This window comes from Melospiza melodia, chromosome 28, assembly GCF_035770615.1.
Source record: "Melospiza melodia melodia isolate bMelMel2 chromosome 28, bMelMel2.pri, whole genome shotgun sequence".
Classification (NCBI taxonomy): domain Eukaryota; kingdom Metazoa; phylum Chordata; class Aves; order Passeriformes; family Passerellidae; genus Melospiza; species Melospiza melodia.
Genome location: NC_086221.1, coordinates 6643934 through 6667643, shown reverse-complemented (window position 1 = coordinate 6667643; position 23710 = coordinate 6643934). Strand labels below are relative to the sequence as shown.

Genomic DNA, 23710 nt, shown 5'->3' with positions numbered 1-23710 from the left:
GCTAATTAAGCACCTTAAATCCTGGGAGAGCTCTCTGTGAGTAAGAGCTGAGTTCAGAGTCCTCCTGCCTTTGTGAGCTTCTGGGAGGGGTCTCAGATTTGAACGTGGGAAGCTGATGCACAGCCAGGCCCCTGGAATCAGGGATTGGGGTTGTGGGGTTCCCTGTTGGGGCTGGGGGGTGACCAGGCCACTGTGGCCCAGGCTGGTGGCAAGGGACATGGGGACCTTCATGGAGTGCTCCTGGGCAGCTCCCTGGGATTTCTGGATCATGGCAACAAGTCCTACATGGGGACCTAAATAGGGACCAGGAGGGTGCAGGCTGGGGAGGGGACACACAGCTGTGACACCAGCAGCCCTCTGCTCGAATCCTGCAGCTTCAGAGCAAATGGGATCGATCATCCATTGTGGGATTGATCATCATGGGATCAATCATCCATTGTGGGATTGCTCATCATGGGATCAATCATCCATTGTGGGATTGATCATCATGGGATCAATCATCCATTGTGGGATTGCTCATCCATTGTGGGATCGATCATCCATTGCCCAGTGCCAATGGGAGAGCTCCTGGCCTTGGGAATCCCTCCCTTCCCTGCAGCACGGGGGCTGTGGCAGCCCCCGGGCCACACCAGTGCCACACTGCAGGGACTGGGCCACACCAGTGCCACACCAGTGCCACACTGCAGGGACTGGGCCACACCAGTGCCACACCAGTGCCACAGTGTGGATATTGGGTCACACCAGTGCCACACTGCAAGGACCAGGCCACACCAGTGCTACAGTGCAGGGACTGGGCCACGCCAGGGCCGCACTGCAAGGACCAGGCCACACCAGTGCCGCACTGCAGGGACTAGGCCACACTAGTGCCACACTGCAAGGACCAGGCTACACCAGTGCCACAGTGTGGGTATTGGGCCACACCAGTGCCACACCAGTGCTACAGTGCAGGGATTGAGCCACACCAGTGCCACACTGCAGGGACCAGGCCACACCAGGGCCACATTGCAAGGACCAGGGCACATCTGTGCCACACCAGTGCCACACTGCAGGGACTGGGCCGCACCTGTGCCACACCAGTGCCACATTGGAGGGACTGGGCCACACCAGTGCCACACTGCAAGGACCAGGCCTGTCCCCTGCCACCCCCGCCCACTGCAGCCACCCGAGGCCAGGCCCTGGCATGTCCCCAAGGGGGAAACTCCTGGCCAGGCCAGCAGCAGCCAAGGGGAAGCTTCGGCCAAGTGTCGGCGTTTTGTGCTGACGGGGAAACTTTTCCTTCGACGCTTCCACGGCAGGGATGAGTCGGCAGCTGGGCTGAGCCGAGCGGGGCGCCGGGGGCGAGGAGCAGCCCCGATTTTGCCATTCCGGGCCGTATCCCCGCGTTTCGCCGCCGCCGAGGCCGCCGTGGGCTGCGGGAAGGAGCAGCGAGCCGTGCCTGGGCAGAGCGCGGCGCGTAGGAGTCCCCACCCGGAAGAGTTTGTCCGGCGGGGCCGGGGAGGGAGGAATCCGATCCCTCCTTTTCCCAGGCTGGGATCCCAGCGCGCTTGGCTCTCCGTGGCCTTGGCCGGCTCCCCGCTGCCGAACCCCCCTCAGCGTGGCTCTGGCCCCCCGCTCATCCCGCCGGGCCGGGAAGGGTCCCGCGAGCAGCGATTCCCGACATCTCCTCTTTGTCTGCGGCTCGGAAAGGTCAGCCCTGCCTCGCTCCGTTAAGGAGCTGTAAATAATCCCGCTCCTTGTGCCGCGGGGCCGGCTCCAGGGCTGAGCCCAGCATCCTCCTCCTCCTGCCCGGGCCCAGGAGCCGTGCCAGGGGAGGTGATGCCAGCCCGGGGGGGACGCAGCGCTGCAGGGCCGGGGGGCAGCGGGGCGCGGGCGGCCCGGGGGGGACAGCGGCGTGTCCCATGCCAAGGGCAAGACTCGGGATGGCTGCTCCCGGCTCCTGCCTTCTCCAGGCTAAAAATAAGCCGCTGGCCCTCACCGTGCTGCCTCTGCTCGGTCTGGGGGGGCTGGCGGTGGGCAGGGGGTGACTCCGGGCTCCGGGGGCACCGAGGGGCAGCGCAGCCCTAAGGGGCGGTGGCAGGGCCTGCGTGGGGCTGGAAGTGACCTTTGCTCTTTGAGCATCGGGGTCGCTGATCGGATTTTCAGGTCCGGGCTCGGATTTCGGGCAGAAGGTGTCTGATTTTCGGCACCGTTTCTCGAGATGCTAATTAAGGACCCTGCTGCAGCAGCTGGAGCTTTACTGTCCCTTCGCCACCCCTCGCTCGGCCGGGAGGTGCCCGTGGCCCCTGGAATGCCCCGTGGCCCCTGGAATGCCCTCGGCTCTTCGCTTCTCGCCTTTTGTTCCTGCTTGGGAATGCCGATGCCTCGCCTCTCAGGGGCTCCAGCTTTTCCAGAGGCTTAGTGGCGTGGCTCTCACGGCATTCCAGCTCCTCTCCTCGCCTCCCTCCCCACCTTCTCACCAGCTTCTTAAAAATAACCCCGTGTTGCTGGAGCGCTGCTGGGGGCACAGCCCAGGATGCGGTGGCAAAGCTGCTTTCCCACTCCTGCCATTCCACAGGCAGCACGGGGACACTGGGACGAGCCAGGCTCAGTCCTCCAGCACTGTCCCCTCTTATCCTTGCTCTGTCAAAGCCTCCTGATTTTGGGGTGATCCCCGGGGATATGGGATGGCTCTGAGCGGGTTCTGCCGGCTATGGGATTCTCATGGCACCTGCAGAGCTGAGCCCGGCTGTGTCCCAGCCCTGGCATGACGGATCGCTGCAGCTGGCAGCTGAGAGCTTCCCGGAGATTCCCTCTCCAGAGGGGCTTCCTGACGGAGCCGGGCACGTGGCTGTGCCAGCAGCAGGGATCTGGCATGGCCTCGGTGATGGGGACACGCCTGGGGCTGACCCGGGCTGGGAGGGAGCTCGTGCTCCGGCGTGAACCTGAGTTAAACATTATTCCTGCCTCTGGAGCAGGGAGGGATTAGTGCAAGGAGGGAGAGCTCGGTGCAAGGAGGGGGAGTGCAGGGAAATGAGGGCAGGCTGGATTTGTGGCCGTGCTGGCAGCTGGGAATGCCAGGCTGGCACTGGAGGAGCCGCGGGATGGCCGGAGCGAGGCTGGAAGGGGTCACAGTGTGGGTGACAGCCTCTGGAGCAGCAGGAATGACAACCAGGATTCAAGGCCTGGCTGCCTTCTCCCAGGGCTGAATCAGCTGCAGGGAGCCGGGATCAGAGGCTTGGCTGGGCTGGGAGAAGCTGGGAAGCGTGGCTGGGATCTTTCCTGGGTGTCCCTCGCTGCAGACGTGGCTCTGAGTCACCACATCCTGCCTGGGAAAGTTTTGGGTGCCCACATTTTCATCAAGGCAGGGCTCTGGGATGGGCCTCAGAGGGTCCTGCTGGATTCCCTGAGGGAGCCAGGCCATGTCTGGGGACAAATCTATGGGGCTGGGGGCCACAAACCCCCATGTGCAGGCTGGAGCTGGGAGAGAGTGAAACTCCACATCCTGCATTTTCCAGTGTGACTGGTGCTGGCTATTTTTAGTTGTCCAAATTAAGCTCGCCTTAAATGCTGTCTTTTGAGGTTTCTTTGAGGGAGGAGGCCTGGAGTGGTGTTATTTCCCAAGTGACTGATTGCTCTCCAATCTGACCCCAACTGGACTGGCCAAAAAAACGAAAGGAAGGAGCAAAGCTGTGGCTGGGAAGTGTCTCCTCTCCGCAGAGCTGTGCCTGAGGGTGTTTCCTGAGTCAGCAGGAGATTTCCTGGGGGAAGGAGAAAATAAACAGCATCCTCAGGGGGAAATCCAGCTGGAAAACTTCATCCTGCTACCTGCTCTGGCATCCCTGGGGTGTGCTGTGCTCCTGGGAGCCGGCCTGGCTGTTCCATGGGGTGTTAAATCCACAGGTTTCTCACCTCAGGGACATTTTGGATTTATTGGAGTGTGCTGGGTGCTGGCTGGAGCTCGTAGAGGAGGCGAAAAAGTCTGGAACCATGGGTAGGGTGCTGAGATGCTGCTCCCTGTTTGGGGGAAGCTCATCTAGAGGGGGCTGTCCTGGTGTGCATGGATTCTCCAGAGTGGCTACAGCCCATCCCATGGGCCCAAAATCCATCCATGCCGTGCTCCAGCTCTGTATCCACACTGGATTCTGTTGTGTCAGCTCCTTGTTGTGTCTCAGCCCCTGGGACCTGGCTGGGATCTGTCCCCTCTGGGGTGATCCTTTAGGAATAGGGTCGTTGGGAAGGCATCCAGGCAAAGCCAGCAGGGAGCAGAGCATCCCTTGTGCCTTTCATCCCTTCCCTTCCCTGCTTCCCTTCTTGGCACCGTTTCCCACCTCTCCCATCCCTGGATGCGCTCAGTGCCTGTCTCACCTCACCGGGCACCTGCTGGAGCATCTGCCACCCAGAGCTGGCTGCAGGAATGGCCTTTCCTCGCCCTGCTTCCCCTCCCTCAGCATCATCATCATCAGCACCAGCAGAGCAGCAGCAGCAGCAGAGCCGGGCGTTTCCGTGCAGGTCAGCAGCCAGGGGATCCTCCGGCTCCTGCAGTCGGACGTGAAGCGCATGGAATCCCGGGCAGCTGCTGCAGATGCAGTTTCTGCAGCGCCAGGGGGACGCGGCCCTGCGGCCCCAGGGGCTGCAGTGAGGAGCTGGAAGTGTTTCCTGGCGTTCCCTGGCGCTTCCAGGCTCGGGACTGTCCCTTTTCCCTCTGGGAAGGACGATGAGGGAGCCTCCCTTCCTCCTCGCACTCCCCCGGACGCAGCTGCCTGCACGGCCCGGCCTTGCTGTGCCTCAGTCCCTGGGACCTGCCTGGCATCTGTCCCCTCTCGGGGTGATCCTTTGGGAACAGGGGCGCTGGGAAGGGATCCAGGAAAAGCCAGCAGGGAGCAGAGGGATTTTCCCAAATCTCAGCCTCCTCACCCAGGATCTGCCTCCCCTCCAGTGTGGGAGCAGCCAGGGTGGTGCTGGGGGACCCCAGACAGTTCTGGGGGATCCCAAACAATTCTGAGGGATCCCAAACAGTGCTGAGTGATCCCAAACAATGCTGGGGGACCCCAGACAGTTCTGGGGGAACCCAAACAGTTCTGGGGGATCATCCAGGAAAAGCCAGCAGGGAGCAGAGGGATTTTCCCAAATCTCAGCCTCCTCTGGAGTGTGGGAGCAGCCAGGGTGGTGCTGGGGGACCCCAAACAATTCTGAGGGATCCCAAACAGTGCAGGAGGATCCCAGGTTGTTTTGAGGGAACCCAAACAGTGCTGGGGGACCCCAAACAGTTCTTGGGACCCCAGATAGTTCTGGGGGATCCCAAACAATTCTGAGGGATCGCAAACAGTGCTGGGGGACTCCAAAGAGTTCTGGGGGATCCCAAATAATTTTGAGGGACTCCAAAGAGTTCTGGGGGATCCCAAATAATTTTGAGGGAATCCAAACAGTGCTGGGGGATCCCAAACAATGCTGGGGAGCCCCAGACAGTTCTGGGTGACTCCAAGCAGTTCTGGGGGACCCCAAATAGTTTTGAGGAAACCCAAACAGTGCTGGACAGCCCCAGTCCGAGCTCCCACCCTGCATTCCTGCTTTCCTCATTATTCCAGGAGCAAACCCCCCTGCCCAGCCCTGCCTGGGCTCTGTGGGAGGTGATGGAGAGGGTGAGGAAGGCCCCTGGTACTGCAGGGAAAATGCTGGGGAAGGGAAGAGAAAACAAAGCCTTGGGGATGAAGGGGATTCCAGCAGGCAGAGCAATCCCAGGCGGGACAGCTGGGCTGGAGGGGAATCCTGCCCGTGGGTTTGGCATTTTTCCATTGGGATGGGGAGCAGGAATCACGGCCAGAGCCACGGGTGTGTGTGTCTGTGCTGGGTGCCAGTGTCCAGGGAGATCCCTCACTGTGTTCCCACAGATCCCTTGCTGTGTTCTCAGGATCCCTCACTGCGTTCCCACAAATCCGTTGTTGTATTCCCATGAACCCCTCACTGTATTCCTGGGATCCCTCGCTGTACTCCTGTGGATCCCTTGCTGTATTCCTGGGATCCCTGTGTTCCCACAGATCCCTTGCTATGTTCCTAGGATTCCTCACTGTATTCTCAAGGTCCCCAGTTGTATTCCTGTAGATCCCTTGATGTATTCCCAGGATCCCTCACTGTATTCCTGGGATCCCTTGCTGTATCCTGCAGATCCCTCACTCTATTCCTGGGATCTCTCACTACATCCCACAGATCCCTCACTGGATTCCTGGGATTCTTCTCTGTATCCCTGTGGATCCCTTGCTGTATTCCTGGGATCCCTCACTATATTCCCATGGATCCCTCGCTGTATCCCATTGATCCCTTACTGTATTCCTGGCATCCCTCACTCCATTCCTGGGATCCCTCTCTGTATCCCATGGATCCCCCACTGTATTCCTGCAGATCCCTCATTGCATTCCCATGGATCTCTTGCTGTATTTCTGGGATCCCTGGCTGTATCCCACAGACCCCTCACTCCATTTCTGGGATCCCTCACTCTATTCCCATGGATCCCTCGCTGTATCCCACAGATCTCTCACTCTATTCCCATGGATCCCTCGCTGTATCCCACAGATCCCTCGCTCTATTCCTGGGATCCCTCACTGTATCCCACAGATCTCTCACTCTATTCCCATGGATCCCTCACTCTATTCCCATGGATCCCTCGCTGCATCCCACAGATCCCTCACTCCATTTCTGGGATCCCTGGCTGTATCCCACAGATCTGTTCCCTGGATCCGTCTCTCCCCTGGCTCGGTGGCCGCTGGGTGCCCGCTCGGTGCCAGCTCGGTGCCCCTAACACCGGGATTTCCCCGCTAATCTGGGCCCTATCGCTGCTAAAGCCGCAATTATCCCGGGATTAGCGCTGCTGCTTAGAGCCCCACCTGGGGCAGGGCCGGGCCGTGCCAGAGCCTCCCACGGCCCCAGCTCCGCCAGGACACGGGGACAGTGGCCACTGTCACCTCGGGTGACCCCAGGGCCGCTTTGTTTGGAGGCTGGGCGCAGGCTGCGGGGTTTTGGGGGGGTTATTTGGGGTGTGAGCCCCCCTGGCAGCACTGTCCCTGTTGTGTCTGAGGTTGAGCTGATCCAAGCAAGGCCAGGCTGGGCTTGGAGCACCCTGGGATAGTGGGAGGTGTCCCTGCCCATGGAATGGGATGAGCTTTGAGGTCTCTTTCACCCCAAACCATTCTGGGATTGCATCCCAGCATCGTTGCAGGTGGGTTTTTTTGGGCAGCTGGGATTTATGGCAAAGCCTGGCTTTAGGGCCATGGAAGGCCCCAGTCCCTCCTTGCAGAGATCTGAGGGAAGGGATATCCCAGTTTGCCGGGGCTCAGGGATCTGAGGGAAGGGATATCCCAGTTTGCCGGGGTTCAGGGGTCTGAGGGAAGGGATATCCCAGTTTGCCGGGGTTCAGGGATCTGAGGGAAGGGATATCCCAGTTTGCCGGGGTTCAGGGATCTGAGGGAAGGGACATCCCAGTTTGCCGGGGCTCAGGGATCTGAGGGAAGGGATATCCCAGTTTGCCGGGGCTCAGGGATCTCAGGGAAGGGATATCCCAGTTTGCCGGGGTTACTGGTGCAGCTGGGAGGTGCTGGCAGGAGGGAAGGCGTGGGGTTGCATAAACAGGATGGCAGGTCAGGGCTGTGCCGGGCTGCAGGGCGGGGTGGGGAGGTGGGGCTGGGAATGAAGGGGTTGGGAATGACTGAAAGGGAATGCCAGGGTTGGGAAGGACCGACAGGGCTGGGAATGCCAGGGCTGGGAATGATGGGGTTGGGAACAGCAAGGATGGGAGTGTCAAGGCTGGGAATGATGGGGTTGGGAATGTCAGGGCTGAGAATGTCAGGGTTGGGAATGACTGACAGGGCTGGGAATGACTGACAGGGCTGGGAATGCTGGGGTTGGGAATGTGAGGGCTGGGAATGTGAGGGCTGGGAATGTCGGGGTTGGGAATGATGGGGTTGGGAATGCCAGGGCTGGGAATGTCAAGGTTGGGAATGGCTGACAGGGCTGGGAATGACTGACAGGGTTGGGAATGCCAGGGCTGGGAATGTCAAGGTTGGCAATGTCAGGGCTGGGAATGTCAGGGTTGGGAATGTGAAGGTTGGGAATGATGGGGTTGGGAATTCCAGGGTTGGGAATGTCAAGGTTGGGAATGTCAAGGTTGGCAATGCCAGGGTTGGGAATGTCAGGGCTGGGAATGTCAGGGCTGGGAATGTCAAGGTTGGCAATGTCAGGGTTGGGAATGTCAGGGTTGGGAATGCCAGGGCTGGGAATGTCAAGGTTGGCAATGTCAGGGTTGGGAATGTGAAGGTTGGGAATGTCAGGTCTGGGAATGTCAAGGTTGGGAATGTCAAGGTTGGCAATGTCAGGGTTGGGAATGGCTGACAGGGCTGGGAATGGCTGACAGGGCTGGGAATGACACCCCAAACTCCGCAGCTCCAGATCAGGGTGACTGCAGGGTGGCAGCAGGACAAAGTGCAATTTTAGGGAGCAAAGAGCCCCATCCAGCTGGAATCATCGCCCATGATGATGATGGTGGTGGTCGTGGTGGTGGTGCCTCTCCCCAGCTCACATAATCAGCACTTAATTAAAGCCCGCTAACGGTTTTTAATTGCTCTGGCTCCCCCCAAACCGGGAGTGCGGTGCCTGCTCTGGATTAGGGCAGTGCCTGGCGCTGGTGGGCAGCACAGCTCGAACAAAGCTCCTCTCAAAAGCACATCCAGGCTTTTTCCAAGGTTTTTTCCATCCCTCCGAGACAGTTCCTCCAAAACACCGGTGGGGTTCAGTCGGGGTGGGTGAGACCCTGTGGGTCACCCCTTTTGTTTGGGGGTGCCAGGGTGGGTGCCCAGCGTGGTGCCCCTTCCCTCCCACCCTGCATCCGTCACCCTCCAGCCCCTTCCCTTCCATATTTATTTTCCAGGCTGGTTCCTGCTGTTTGCTCAGATCCTCAGGGGGCTGGAGAAGGAGGATCCTGGGGGGCTCCCGGGGGTTCTGTGCCCCCTCCCAGCCCATCCCAGCCCAGAGGAGCTTTCCCTCCCCCTGCCCTGCCCCTCCCCGTGCTCTCCGGGCCCATCTGGCTCTCCCCTCCTATTTCTCCATATTTTCCAAGCTCTGATTTGCCTCTCCCGCCTGTTTTTTTTTTTTTTTCCCTTTCCTTTTTTTTAATTTTTCCGATCTCCGCACCACCACCACCACAGAACTTTTTCTTATTTTTCTTTTCCCTTACTGACCGAGGGGGTCTCCATTTAGGATTTTGAGGATTTTTGAGGATGGGGGTTCTTTCCTCGGGGATAAATACCTCCTTCCCCTGCTCGCCTGGCTCCCTTTAATTAGACTTCTTACTGCATGGAACAGTTCGCAGTTATATATGGAAAACAGCCCACACTTTCCCAGGAGCGGGGCATGTTGGGAAGGGAAACGGGAGCAGCCGGCGCGCTCTTCCCTGGGAGCCGCGTGTGTTTTTCCTATCGCTTTCCCCGACTTTATTTTTTTAACCCTTTGCAGCAGCGAAAAGCACTCACAGCCTTTTTTTTTTTTTTTTATTATTATTATTAATAATTTTATTTTTTTTGTACCTTTCTCCTATCACTTGTTGCTGGTTTGTTCCTTAGGAAATCCCTGTTAGGATTGTTTGGTTTTTTTTTTTTGTTTTTTTTTTTTTTAATGGGAAAATATGGATTTAAAGCTGGAGGAGAGTGGGGAGAGGGATCCCAGCTAGCTGGGCTGGCAGGAGTTACAGGGTGGCGGGCAGGGATGTGATCCAGAGCGGGAATTGTCGGAGCTGGGAGCAGGGACACCCATCCCGGCTCACGTGGTGGCGGTGGCAGGAGGGGCATTGCTGTCCCCAGCCCTTCCCCGTGTCCCCGGGGCTGCTGCCACCCTCGGGAGCCGAGTGCTGGAACCGTCAGGGTTCCCTTGCGGCACATCTGGAATTGCTGGGGATCCCCTACTGGCACATCCCCAGCTTTAGGGGATCCCCAATTTCCCAGCTGTGCCTCTCCTGCCTCAGTTTCCCCAGAGGGGATTTTTGGGAGGGATTGCTGCCGGTTTGGGTGTTTGTTTTTTTTCCCCACGGGATTCTTCACGGAGCAGGGAAGAGGAAGCGGCTCCGGCGGTGACAAGGTGAGCCACCAGGTATCCCCGCTGTCCTGGGGTGTCCTGGGCACCCCAAAACCCTCGGGCTGTCCCTCTCCTGCTGCTGCCTGCCCCGAGCAGCAGATGCTTCCCCAGAGGAAGTGACGGGCCCTGTTTTCATCCCCCAGGGATCTTCGGGGTAGGAATCCCCTGTCCCTGTGTAATCCTGCTAAAAATACCGAGCCTGTGTCCTCCTGTCCTGCCCGGTGGCTCCCCTGTCCCCCGAGTGTTGTTTGGCCTCTCAGACTGCCCCGTGCTCTGGGTTTGATTTAATTGAAGCTGAGTTTAAAATTCAAATGAGATGTGGGAAGGTGGGAGTTGGGATTGGTGGCGTCTCTGCTGTTTGGGGCTGTGCTCAGGTGTGTGGGGAGATGAGCTGGACACGAAATGCTCCTGGTGCTCCTGGGCTGCCCCATCCCATGGGAGAGCTGGGAATGGTGGCACCATCCCTGCCCTGGGCTGGGATAACCCAGCTCCTGCCAAAAGAGTGATCTGGGATCCAAAAATCCAAAATCCTGCTTGGGGAGAGCTGGGAATGGCAGGAGCATCCCTGCTCTGGGCTGGGATAATCCAGGCTCTGCCCCAGCTCCTGCCAAGATCCTGCTGTCCTGGGATCCAAAAACCCAAAATCCTGGTTGGGGAGAGCTGGGAATGGTGGGATAACCCAGGCTCTCCCTGGGTTGGGATAACCCAGGCTCTGCCCCAGCTCCTGCCTAAGCAAAGTCCTGGGATCCAAAAGTCCAAAATCCTGGTTGGGGAGAGTTGGGAATAGTGGGAGCATCCCTCCCTGGGCTGGGATAACTCAGGCTCTGCCCCAGCTCCTGCCTGAGGAGTGTCCTGGGATCCCAAAACCCAAAATCCTGCTTGGGGCTGTGCCCAGGAGCGGCTCTGGAGCAGAGGGCTCTGAGCTCCTCCCTGCTGCCCTGGGCACCATCCCAGCCCCGTGGCCTCTGCTCCAGCCTGGCCAGCTCAGACACTGCCCCAGCCTCTCCCTGGCCTCTGCTGCTCCTCAGGGGCCTCCCAGGACAGTCCCCAGGCTGGGGCTGCAGCAGCTCCCTGAGAATGGGATCCCCATCCTGCCAGGATTCCCTGTGCCACCTCCCTGCTGGCCAGGTGTGACAGGGGCTGTGACAGGGCTGGGATGTGGCCGCTGCTCCGTGTCCATCCCAGAGCAGCCCCAGGGCTGGTTTGTTGCCTTGTTTTTATCCTCCCCTCGCTCTCCACGATTCCAAGCTGCCCAAATCCCAAAGCTCAGCTTTGGACTCGCTCTAGGCTGTCAGTCAGAGCTAAGCCAAGCCCAGGATGGGTCTGGAGGAGGGAGGAGAGGGGAAGGGGCAGCGGGGTGGGAGATGCTGCCCTGGACACCTCCCTGCAGCAGATCCAGCTGGAGGGAAGGGAAGGGAGGAGAGAGGGGTGACCCGGTGTGTGCCAGCTGCTGCCACATCACCCCAGGGTGGCTTCCCAGTGCTCCCAGGCTGGGAAGAGCCCATTCCTGGTGCCAGGTGGGATGATGGAGCAGTGGACAAAACCTCGTGCTGGCATCCAGGACAATCCCCCAAGGGCTGTGCCACTGTCACCTCCAGGGAACAGGTGAATTTGGGGACAGAGGGACAGAGCGAGATGGCTCAACTCCTCCCTACCTGAGGGCTCCTGTGTACAACCACGGAATTGTTGAGGCTGGAAAAGATCTCTAAGATTGTCAAGTCCAATCTTTGGGCCAGCAGTGCCAAATGCAGCACCTCAGCACATCCCTCAGCACCACATCTACATGTCTTTAATGTCCTCTAGATGTTCCACTCAGGTGTGACATCCATGTTCTTTAATTTTGAAAGCCATGTTCTCTGATTTTAAAAGCCCTGTTCTCTGTTTTTAAAAGCCATACTCTCTGATTTTAAAAGCCATATTCTCTGATTTTGAAAGCTGTGTTCTCTGATTTTGAAAGCTATATTCTCTGATTTTTAAAGCCATATTCTCTGATTTTGAAAGCCATGTTCTCTGATTTTAAAAGCCATATTCTCTGATTTTGAAAGCCATGTTCTCTGATTTTAAAAGCCATATTCTCTGATTTTGAAAGCCATGTTCTCTGATTTTGAAAGCCATACTCTCTAATTTTGAAAGCCATGTTCTTTGATTTTAAAAGCCATATTCTCTAATTTTGAAAGCCATGTTCTTTGATTTTAAAAGCCATATTCTCTAATTTTGAAAGCCATACTCTCAGATTTTGGTGATCAGACAATCACAAACAAAACCATTCGATTTTTAAAGTACCAGGGCTGCTGGGGAGGTGTCGGAGGGGCTGCCCAGGGGATGCTGTGCCCCTGCAGAGGGTGAGGCCTGCAGGTGTTTGCTGCTGCAGGCCAGGCTGCCTTTGCTCCCCATCCTCCTGCATTCCTGCCCCGGCCCTGCTACCTTGTAAAGCACGAGGGAATAATGAGAGGAGCGGCGCTGATTTAGTGCAGGCGCCGCCAGAGAAAATACCAAGGCCTTAGATGGAAACATTCCCCCCTGACAGCTCGCCTGGAGGCTCCCTGCTTTCCCTTTGCTTCCACCCCCATGGAATTCCTGGGCTGCTGCACCCTGGGGCTCGGGGAAGCCCCGGCTGGCCGGGGGCGAGGGCAGATTCCTGACCCCGGTGGCTTTGGCACGCGGATGTGACACTTTTGGAGGCCTGGACGGCGCAAATGGGTGCTGTCACAACCCCTGGTGGCAGCAGGCTCAGAGCTGTGGGGTTTGGGGTTCGGGGCTGTGGGTTTGGGGGCTCAGGGGTGGAGATTTTGGGGCTCGAGGCAGAGGGATTTGGGGAGCTGCGTTGTGAAGCGCCGCATCCATGCCAAGGCCGTGCCCAGCGTTCCGCCTCCAGCTCTTCCCTGCCCTTTGCAGGAGTTAATTGCTGCCTTGGGCACGCCAAAACCCAGCAGTTTTCCAACGTCAATTAGCAGGAGGCAAAATAGGAGCAAAATGGGAGCCAGAGCAGCTGGAACGAGCGGGGTGGCGGCGGCCGCGTGAGTGCCCTGCAGGGTGGCGGCAGGGACATTCGTTTTGGGGAATGTCACCTCCTCCTGCCTTTTCCTTCTGCTTTCACTGTGACCTTGGCCATGCTGCCATCCCTCCTCTTGGCCTGGCAGGAGGAAGGAGAGGAGGAGGAGGATGGTGTGACACAGCCAGGCGTGGGACAATGCTGTGGTGGCTTCACCACCGTTGGTGCCACCTCTGTGGGGTTGAAGGTCTGTGACCAAGGGGGTGACAGCCGGCTTGGGGACAGGCCCCAACCTTGTGTCCTGCACATGGCAGCCCCGTGGCCGCACTGCTGGCACCGGGAATGGCACAGCCCTGTGGGGCTGTCACCGTGGGTGACAGTGACACCGCCAGTGACAGTGACACCGCGGGCCAGCGGCTCTTGTGGCACCCTGAGCCTGCAGTAGCTGGTGGCTTGTGGCATGTCACCCTCAATTGTCCCCTACCCGATGTCATGGACAGGGAGATGTGGGGGAGCTGCTTGGGGAATGGGAATTGTCGCTCGTGGAGATGGGAATTGTCACTCATGGGAATTGGGAATTGTCATTCATGGTAGTCAGGAATTGTCACTCGTGGAAATTGGGAATTGTCACTCGTGGAGATGGGAATTGTCACTCATGGGAGTTGGGAATTGTCATTCATGGTAGTCAGGAATTGTCACTCGTGGAGATGGGAATTGTCACTCGTGGAAATTGGGAATTGTCACTCGTGGAGATGGGAATTGTCACTCATGGGAGTCGGGAATTGTCACTCGTGGAGATGGGAATTGTCACTCGTGGAAATTGGCAATTGTCACTCGTGGAGATGGGAATTGTCACTTGCAGGAGTCGGGAATTGTCACTCATGGGAGATGGGAATTGTCATTCATGGTAGTCAGGAATTGTCACTCGTGGAAATTGGCAATTGTCACTCATGGGAGTCAGGAATTGTCACTCATGGGAGTTGGGAATTGTCACTCACGGGAGTCAGGAATTGTCACTCGTGGGGACCCGCAGGGATGCGGGACACGGGGACCCTGCCCTGCCCTCCCTGCCTGCTGAGCAGCAGCCTCGGGGCCGGATCCCAACAGCGAATTCCCGCAGGAATTCCCGGCTGCAGCTCCAGCCCCGCACCCTGGGCTGTGTCACTGCTCCGTGCCTGGTTTGTCACTCGCTTTGTCACTGGCTTTGTCACCGGGCTGGTGACTCGGTTGGTGACTCAGTTTCCCTGGCACAGCGCTTCCTGGGCGTTTTCCTGCTCCTTTTCCAGGACATTCCCCCCACATTTATTCCCCCATCTCGCCGGATGAAGCCTGCGGGCTCCTTCCCCCTCTGCCCCGCCAGGAGCGGGGGTGTCCGGCTGTCACCGGGGTGTCCCCAGAGCCATGGTTCGGCTTTGCAGTGTCCCCAAGGTGTGGCGGGGGTGCCGTGTCGCTGTCCCCACCCCTGGCGGAGGAAGCGGATGCTGCTGCGGGAGGAAGGGGACATCCCGCGGGTGCCGCAGGTGGCTGTCCCCGGGTGCCACCGCTTCTGCTTTCGGCACCTGTAGGGTGCAAGGAGGGGGGCTCGGGGACACCAGCGCGGCCAGGGGAAGGGGACAGCTCCTCCCGAGTGTCCGGGGCTCTGTCCGCGCTGTCGCGGCCTGGCCTTGTCCCCTTCCCCTCTCCGCGGCACCAGGATGGAGATTCCGCCACCGTGACCTTGTGCCACGCTGTCCCTCCTCCCCGAGGGTGACGGTCCCGGCGGGGATGTCCCCTGCCCCTCCGAGGTTTGTCCCCGTGCGCGCCGCCTCGCTGTCTCCTCCCCCGCCGCAGGAGGTGTCGCCGCCCCCGCCGTGTCCCCTGCGGGTGGCCTCGCCCGGCGCCGCAGGGGTTAAGGAGGGAAGGCTTCCCTTGCCAGGGGTGTTGCTGGGAACAGGCAGGAGCAGGAGCGGGAGCCGCTGCCATCTGCACATTGCGATTTGGTGAGTGTGCAGGGGAGGGGCCCCCCAAGCCCGCCGGGGCCCCCCCCGCTGCCCGAGGTGGCTCCTAGGGGACATCGGGGGGACAGCGGGGACCCCCAGACCCCCCCAGAGCCGCTGTCACCGCGGGCCGGGCACCGCGTGCTCCACGTGGCCCTGTCCCACCAGCGCAGGGAGCCGGCTGAGCCCCGCTGTGGGGTTTGTGTCCCCTCCCTCCGCGCCCTCCCTGTCCCCAAGGTGTCACCTGTGCCCGGAGTGCCAGTGCAGAGCCGGTGGGAGTGTGTTTCACCCTGCTCTGAGGGGCTGCAGGGCGGTCCGGTGCCCTCCCCAGCCCCCTCGGGGTTGGCAGCACCCCATGGGTGTCTCCCTGGATCTGGATTCAGCCATTCCAGAGGATTTGCACCACCCCGGGCCCCCTCGGTGATGGCAGCACCCCAAGGGTCTCTGCCGGGGGTTCCTGCCTGGATTCAGCCATTCCAGAGGCTCCCTGTGCCCTCCCCAGTGCCCCCCCCCCCGGTGATGGCACCACCCCATGGGTGTCTCCCAGGCGTTCCTGCCTGGATTCAGCCATTCCAGAGGATTTTCACCTCCCTGTGCCCTCCCCCAGCCCCCTCGGTGATGGCAGCGCCCCAAGGATCTCACCCCATGGGTCTCTCCCTGGATTCAGCCATTCCAGAGAAATTTCATCTCCCTGTGCCCTCCCCAGCCCCCCGGTGATGGCAGCACCCCACGGGTGTCCCCCCGGGGGTCTCTCCCTGGATTCAGCCATTCCAGAGGATTTTCACTTGCCTGTCCCCTCCCGGCACCCCATGGGTCTCACCCCGTGATTCCTGCCTGGATTCAGCCTTTCCAGAGGATTTTCACCTCCCTGTCCCCTCCCAGCACCCCGGGGGTCTCACCCCATGGGTCTCTCCCTGGATTCAGCCTTTCCAGAGGATTTTCGCTCCCCTGTGTCCCCAGCCCCGCTCCGGGAGCAGTGAGTGGGTGTGAGGCGGGCAGGGAGCAGTGCAGCCCTGCAGGGGCAGTTCCAGCCGCCAGGGCACTAAAGGTGCTCCCAGGCCGTTTCTCTGCTCTCCTTGGCTACTTTGGTTCCGTTTGTCCGTCTGTCCGTGCAGCCTCTCTCATCCCACTGCAGATGCAGCTTCAGATTCCCAACAAGAAAAAATCTCAAACCCGAGCCAAGGAAGGGTAATTTTGAGGGAGTTGATTTTTTTTTTTTTTTTATTATTTTTTTTCCCTTCCTCCCCACTTGGCAACATAAACAGCATCCCTGACAGCTTTACATTGAGTTTGCCATGGCAACCTCCGGCAGCCAAGTGTTCCCAACACCCCATTCCCAAACTGGGAGAGGAGATGGACCCTGCTGGGTGCTGCTGAGAGGGGCTGGCATCCATCCAGGTGCTTGGGGAAGGTGATGCCACCTTGATCCACCTGATGCCAGCTGGGATTTGTGGCTCTGGGCAGGGGATGTGGTGGCTGGTGATGCTTTTCCTTGGCCTGGTGGTGGGAGATGTCCCAGCTGGGGCACGGATTTTATCAATGGAAGAACATCCTGGGCTTGGGCAGGGATTGCTGATCATCCATGGGAGGATGGAGCAGTGCTCCCATCTGGGCTCTGATCTGATGTCCTGAGGCAGGAGGATCCCTGTCCTTACCCAGGGACCCAGCCACAGCTGCTGCTGGCACGTGCCAGGCTCCTGGTGCCATCAGCAGTGCCACCAGCATGGCAGCAGGGCCACCCACGCCGTGGCTGGAGTTGGCACTTGTGCCATCTCCGGCTGATTAATTTTTCCTCGTCGCTTTTCTCCAAGATTGAATCCAGCAGGTGCTGGGGCTGGGGTGGGCACAGACCACGCTGGGGTGGTGGCCCTGGCCGTGGGCACTGTCCCTGGCAGGACAGAGGTGCCCCTGGCAGGACAGAGGTGTCCCTGGCAGGACAGAGGTGCCGTGCTGCCGTTTATTATTCCGGGCAGGTTCAGCTGCAGCACCGGCTCCGCTGCTCCTCGCCAGCTCCTCCTGCCTGGAGCCCGCACGCTCCTTCCTCCCCTCACACTCCTGCTCCTGCTCCTTCCTCCCCTCACACTCCTGCTCCTTCCTCCCCTCACACTCCTGCTCCTTCCTCCCCTCACACCCCTCTCATTCCTCCCCTCACACTCCTTCCTCCCCTCACACCCCTCTCCTTCTCCTTCCTCTCCTCATACCCTGCTCCTACTCTTCCTCCCCTCACACTCCTCTCCTAATCCTTCCTCCCCTCATACCCATCTTCTTCCTCCCCTCATATCCTGCTCCTTCCTCCCCTCACACCCCTCTCCTTCCTCCCCTCACACCCCACCAGGCTCCAGGTGGGTCCCCAGCTCAGGGATGGCATTTAGGAGGTGACACAGCTGGTGTCACCCTCACAGGGAGGTGACAGAGGAGCTCAGGGAGCTCAGGTCCTGTCCTCTCCCCACCTGGGCTGTTTACTTTCTTCCCTCAGGGAGAGTTTGTTCCTCTCCAAGGTCTGGGAGCTGTGGGAATGGATTCCCAGAGTGAAGGACAGAACGTGCTGGGGTCACTGGGAGCTCCTCAGAGCGATGGCTCTGATCCGGGTGGATCCCCTGGGAATGGGGCTGTGATCCCAAAAGGGCTGGGGGAGGATGCTCAGAGTGGACAGGAACCATCCCACACCTCGGTCCCAGGCTGGGATTGCAGGGTGGGACACAGGGATGGTGCTGGATCCCTCCTCTTCCCTAGGACAGCAAATTCCAGGCTGGAATCTCACAGTGTGACACAGGGATGGTGCTGGATCCCTCCTCTTCCCTAGGACAGCAAATTCCAGGCTGGAATCTCGTAGTGTGACACAGGGATGGTGCTGGGTCCCTCCTTTCCCCTAGGAGAGCAAATTCCAGGCTGGAATCTCACAGTGGGACACAGGGATGGGGCTGGGTCCCTCCTTTCCCCCAGGACAGAGCAAATTCCAGGCTGGAATCTCGCAGTGGGACACAGGGATGGTGCTGATCGCTGCCCCCTGAGCTCTGTCAGGGGTAATTAAGGGCTAGGCTGTTCCAGTATTAATTAACCGTCTCCCTCTTAACCTCTGAGCGCTCCTCAGACAGCGCCGGTTGCTATGAAAGAGGAGGAAATGAGCGTGGTGGGGAGGGGGAATTAGCGTTTTTTCTCTTAATCAGCAGGAGCCTGCTTAATTGGGCCTGCCACCTCCTGCTTCCCGCTGCTGGGAGCTGCTGCCTTGCAGGGATGGATGAGCTCAGCTCCAGGAGGAGCCGTGGGATAACGGGGCTGGGGATGGGCAGGGATCCCTGCTGGATGGACCAGCACAAACGCTCTGGGTGGGAGCTTGGGTGTCCCAGGAGCTGAGTGTCCCCATCCCTGTGTCCTTCCATCCGTGTGTCCCATCCCTGTGTCCTTTCATTCCTGTGTCCATCTCTGTGTCCTTCCATCCCTGTGTCCCATTCCTGTGTCCTTCCATCCCTGTGTCCTTCCATCCCTGTGTCCTTCCATCCCTGTGTCCATCTCTGTGTTCTTTCATTCCTGTGTCCATCTCTGTGTCCTTTCATTCCTGTGTCCATCTCTGTGTCCTTCCATCCCTGTGTCCCATCCATGTGTCCCCATCCTTGTGTCCTATCCCTGTGTCCTTCCATCCCTGTCCCATCTGTGTCCTTTCATTCCTGTGTCCATCTCTGTGTCCTTTCATTCCTGTGTCCCATCCGTGTGTCCCCATCCGTGTGTCCCCATCCCTGTGTCCCATCCCTGTGTCCTTCCATCTCTGTGTCCTTTCATTCCTGTCCCATCCCTGTGTCACTTTCCTGTGTCTCATCCCTGTGTCCTTCCATCCCTGTCCCCCATCCCGGTGTTCCCCCCATCCTGCCCCTCTCCCCCCCTCCCTGCAGCTGGGCCACAGGTCCCTCCCGAGGTGGGGACATTCTGGCGGTGTCACTGCTGTCCCCGAGGTGCAGTTGGTGCCTGTGGTGCCCTGATAGTGCCGGGAGCTGCCCTGGGGGTGCTGCTGGTGGGATAAGGAGGGCCAGGCAGGGGGGGTTGGTTCTTTGGGGTTGTGCTGTCCCTGGGGCTGGGGCTGGAATCGGGGTGGTTTGGGACAGCTCTGGGGCAGGAATTGGGGCAGTTTGGGACAAACCTGGGGCTGGAATTGGGGCAGTTTGGGACAACTGTGGGGCTGGAATTGGGGCAGTTTGGGACTACTCTGGAGCTGGAATTGGGGCTGTTTGGGACAGTCCTGGGGCTGAAATTGGAGCAGTTTGGGACAACTTTGGGGCTGAAATTGGGCAGTTTGGGACAACTTTGGGGCTGCAATTGGGGCAGTTTGGGACTGCTCTGAGGCTGGAATCGGGGCTGTTTGTGATGGGGCAGTTTGAGACAACTCTGGGGCTGAAATCGGGGCAGTTTGGGATGGGGCAGTATGGGAGAGCTCTAGGGTTGAAACTGGGGCTGTTCATGCCATCCTTGTGCTGATTTGGTGCCTCTCCGTGGGGTTTCTGAGGGCTGGTGCACCCCCTGTGTTCTGGGATCAGCCCTGGGCGTTCTCCCTCCTCCCTCCCGTCCCTCCCCAGCCGGCTCTGCCACCCCTGGGCCCCATCTGGGGCGGATGCTGCCGGAGTGGCCGTTCCCTTGTTGCTCTTTATTTATTTTGCCCTCAGAAAGATTTTATTTTCTCTCCATGAGAGCCTCCCCTCGCAACCTTTTTGCCTCTGGAGTGCCGGGAGCTTCCCTGGAGCTTGGGAACACAGCTAACCCTGGCTGACAAAAAGCCCTTTTTCCCTCTGGCCTGTGCTGTTCCCTTCATGTCCCTGTTTGTCCCTAGAACTCTGAGATGCCAGCAGGGAATCCCAGCCCCCAAATCCCTGAGGAATGGGGGAGCTGGGGGATGCTCATGGTCCCTGCTTGGCCTCATTGAAGTGTTTTTAGGGCTCCTCTGTCCTTGCTGGGGGGATGTGACCAGGGTGGCAGCTCTTGGGGACACTGAGAGCCACTTGCTGCCCTCAGGGAGCCGCCTCAGAACAGGTCATTAACGGAAAAGCCTCAGTTTCTGAGAAACTCTCAGGTTTTGGTGGTTTCTCTTCACTTCCCTTTTGTATTTCGTGGTTCCTGTGGCATCTCCCAGCTAGTGTAGATCCCACGGGGTGCTGCAGCCCCTTTCTCTGTTGGGGTATTGGGATATTGGGAATTTGGGATATTGGGACATTGGGACATTAGGATTTTGGGATATTGGGATACTTGGATATTGGGATATCGGGATTTGGGGAATTTGGGATATTGGGAATTTGGGATATTGGGGTATTTGAGATATTGGGATTTTGGGATATTTGGATATTGGGAATTGGGGAATTTGGGACATTGGGATATTGAGACTTTGGGATATTGGGACTTTGGGATATTGAAATATTTGGATATTGGGATATCAGGATATCAGGATTTTGGGAATTTAGGATATTGGGATTTTGAGATACTTGGATATTGGGGTATTTGGACATTGCGATTTTGGTATATCAGGGTATTGGAGTATTGGGATATTGGGATATCAGGATATTGGCATATTTGGATATTGGGATATTGGGATATCAGGATATCAGGATATTGGGATATTGGGATATTTGAATATTGGGATATCAGGATATCAGGATATTGGGATATTCCCTACCTGCCAGCAGGGCGGGGAGCGATGCTGGGGCCCCCACGTCCTGCCCAGGGGAGGAAGCAGCTGTTTCCCACTGCTGAGGGGTATTTTTAACCCAAAATCAACGGGAGGGTTTGTCTGGGCTGAAAGTGAAGAACCACCTGTGCTCCTTTCCTGCCCGGCCCCGCAGCTGCGGCTTTTCCCCGCTCCACACTCCGAGCTCAACTTCTCACCCAGGAATTCCTGCCCCGACCACGCTGACACCAAATTCTCCCTAAAAAATCCCCTCCTTGGGGCATCACCGCTCCCTCTCCCACCCCATGGGGCGCCTCGCTCCTTCCCAAGCCCTCCTGACGCCGATATTTTTGTTTCCCACGGTTGTTTTCGCAGCTCCAGTTGCTGTGGTATCCAGGGAGCCCTCCTCCTCCTCCTCCTCCTCCTCCTCCCGCTGCAGGAGCTGCACGCCGGGCGTTGCTAAGGTCGCCTCCGCGGTAACATGCACATCCTGTTTACACCTTCATCCCGACAAGTTGGGCTCGGCTAGAGCCGCCCGTTCCCCCCGGGAAGCCCCCAGGGAAGCCCCCAGGGAAGGGGCCACACGGAGCATCCCCCCCCGGAGCCACCGGAGCCGCGAGCGAGGCCGCGCCGGGAGCGCCGCGCCGGGGGCACCGGCACCGTGACAAGATGACGAACAACGTGGCCGACCACCACCCCGGGAACTCGGTGGCCGAGGGCAGCCATGAGGGGGACTTTGGGTGCTCCTTGGTGGAGCTCAGGAACCTCATGGAGCTGAGGAGCGCCGAGGCCGTGGCCCGGATCAACGACTCCTATGGAGGCGTCCAGAACGTCTGCAAGAGGTTGAAGACGTCGCCGGTTGAAGGTGAGTGGGCTGGGGTTGTCACCTCTGGGGTTGTCACCTCCAGGATGGGGCCATGTGAAGGTGACATCTGATGGTGGTGTCTTCCATGGTCTGGGGTTGTCACCTCCAGAGTTGTCACCTCCAGGTTGGGGCCAGGTGAAGGTGACATCTGATGGTGGTGTCTCCCATGGTCTGGGGTTGTCACCTCTGGGGTTGTCACCTCCAGGATGGGGCCATGTGAAGGTGACATCTGATGGTGGTGTCTCCCATGGTCTGGGGTTGTCACCTCTGGGATTGTCACCTCCAGGATGGGGCCATGTGAAGGTGACATCTGATGGTGGTGTCTCCCATGGTCTGGGGTTGTCACCTCTGGGATTGTCACCTCCAGGATGGGACCATGTGAAGGTGACACCTAATGGTGGTGTCTTCCATGGTCTGGGGTTGTCACCTCTGAGGTTGTCACCTCCAGGATGGAACCACATGCATGTGATGTCCAAGGGTGGTGGCTCCCAAGGTTTGGGGTTGTCACCTCCAGGATGGAGCCATGTGAAAGTGACATCTGATAGTGGTGGCTCCCAAGGTCTGGGGTTGTCACCTCTGGGGTTGTCACCTCCAGGATGGAGCCATGTGAAAGTGACACCTGAGGGTGGTGGCTCCCAGAGTCTAGGGCTGTCACCTCTGGGGTTGTCACCTGTGGAATGGAGCCGTGTGAAAGTGATGCTGGAGGGTGGTGGCTCCAGTGGCTGTCATGTGGTCTGGGATTGTCTCTTTTGGGATGGAACCACATGAAGGTGGCACTTAAAGATGGTGTCTCCAGTGGATGTCCCATGGTCTGGGGTTGTCACCTCTGGGGCTGTCAGGGATGTGGGTTGGGGTTAGCAGCTCCTCCCCACAGCCCAGGTGCTGCTCCAGCTGTTCCCTGTTTAATCATTGCCAGAGTGGGAGGGGAGGTGTAAAGGTCAGAGGGCGCTGGCGGGGTGGCCAGGTGCCACCTTCAGCTGTTGGGGGCACTTCGGGTCAGGGACAGGAGCAGTGAGTCCCCAAAGGGCCCAGGTCCCTCCTGGACTGAGGGTGCTCCAAGGCAAACCTGGACACTGCAGCTGGGGTGGTGGCAGTGACACCTGGGGTCACCTCTGGGAGGGTCTCAGGGTGTCACCTCTGCCCTCACGGGCTGGGCTGGCTTTTGGGGCCCCCTCATCAGCCAGGCTGGTGGCACTGGTGGCACAGCAGTGGAGCCTTCCCTGGCACTGAGGGGGTGCAGCGGGCAGAGAATCCCTGGGTCCAGCTCTGAGGGGATTCCTGGGGCTGTGGGATGGGGACTCAGCCCTAAAACTGGGATGGGACTCAGCCCTAAAGCTATGGGATGGGAACTCAGCCCTAAAACTGGGATGGGACTCAGCCCTAAAACTGGGATGGGAACTCAGCCCTAAAACTGGAATGGGACTCAGCCCTAAAACTGGGATGGGAACTCAGCCCTAAAACTGTGGGATGGGAACTCAGCTCTGGAGCTGTAGGACGGGGACACAGTCCTAAAACTGGGATGGGGACTCAGCCCTAAAACTGGGATGGGGACTCAGCTCTAAAGCTGTGAGATTGGGACACAGCCCTAAAACTGTGGGATGAAGACTGAGCCCTAAAGCTGTGGGATGGAGACTTGGCCCTGGAGCTTTGGGATGGGACTCAGCCCTAAAACTGTGGGACGGGGACTCAGCAGTGACGATCTGTGGGATATTTTTAGTGCTGCAGGGGGGGATTTGCAGCTTTCCAGCTGCGAGCGGGGCCGGGAAGGACAGACAATATCGGGATGTCGTTAGAGAAGGGGGGAAGTCCCGGTGGAAACACAAAGCCCAGGTCACAAACAATGTGCTCAGCCCTGCCAAAGTGGGATCACGCTGCTGTGGGGTGGGAGGAGAGGCGGGAGGAGAACCCAAAAGGTTCTTGTAGGGGAGGTGAAGGGTTCAGCCCCACCCCGATGCCCCTGGGATGTCCCTCCCGTGGAGCTGAGCTGCCCCAAATCCCAGAGAGCGCACAAAGGGTCTCTGCTCCAGATCCTCGGGGATTTTTGGGAAGAGGAGAATCCCAGGGGGACCTGTGGCACCTCTGTCTGACCCCGCTGTTTGTCCCCATCCCCATTCTCATTGTCCCTCTGCTGATCACCCCTC

General features: G+C 58.8%; 1 protein-coding gene across 8 annotated transcripts in view; it reads left to right on the top strand.

The window, feature by feature from the left end:
• ATP2B4 (ATPase plasma membrane Ca2+ transporting 4) overlaps nt 1-23710 on the top strand; it is a 67355-nt gene that overhangs the window by 4212 nt on the left and 39433 nt on the right. For 3 of the 8 annotated variants that reach the window (XM_063178240.1, XM_063178235.1, XM_063178241.1), the window contains exons 1-2: nt 9837-10095; nt 21080-21569. In XM_063178240.1, the coding sequence (XP_063034310.1) occupies nt 21374-21569 (196 nt within the window). In that variant the 5' untranslated portion in view covers nt 9837-10095; nt 21080-21373. Of the gene's footprint in view, nt 1-1661; nt 1687-9835; nt 10096-21079; nt 21570-23710 lie in introns of those variants that run through there. The other 5 variants (XM_063178238.1, XM_063178242.1, XM_063178237.1 and 2 more) reach the window with 4 other exon arrangements.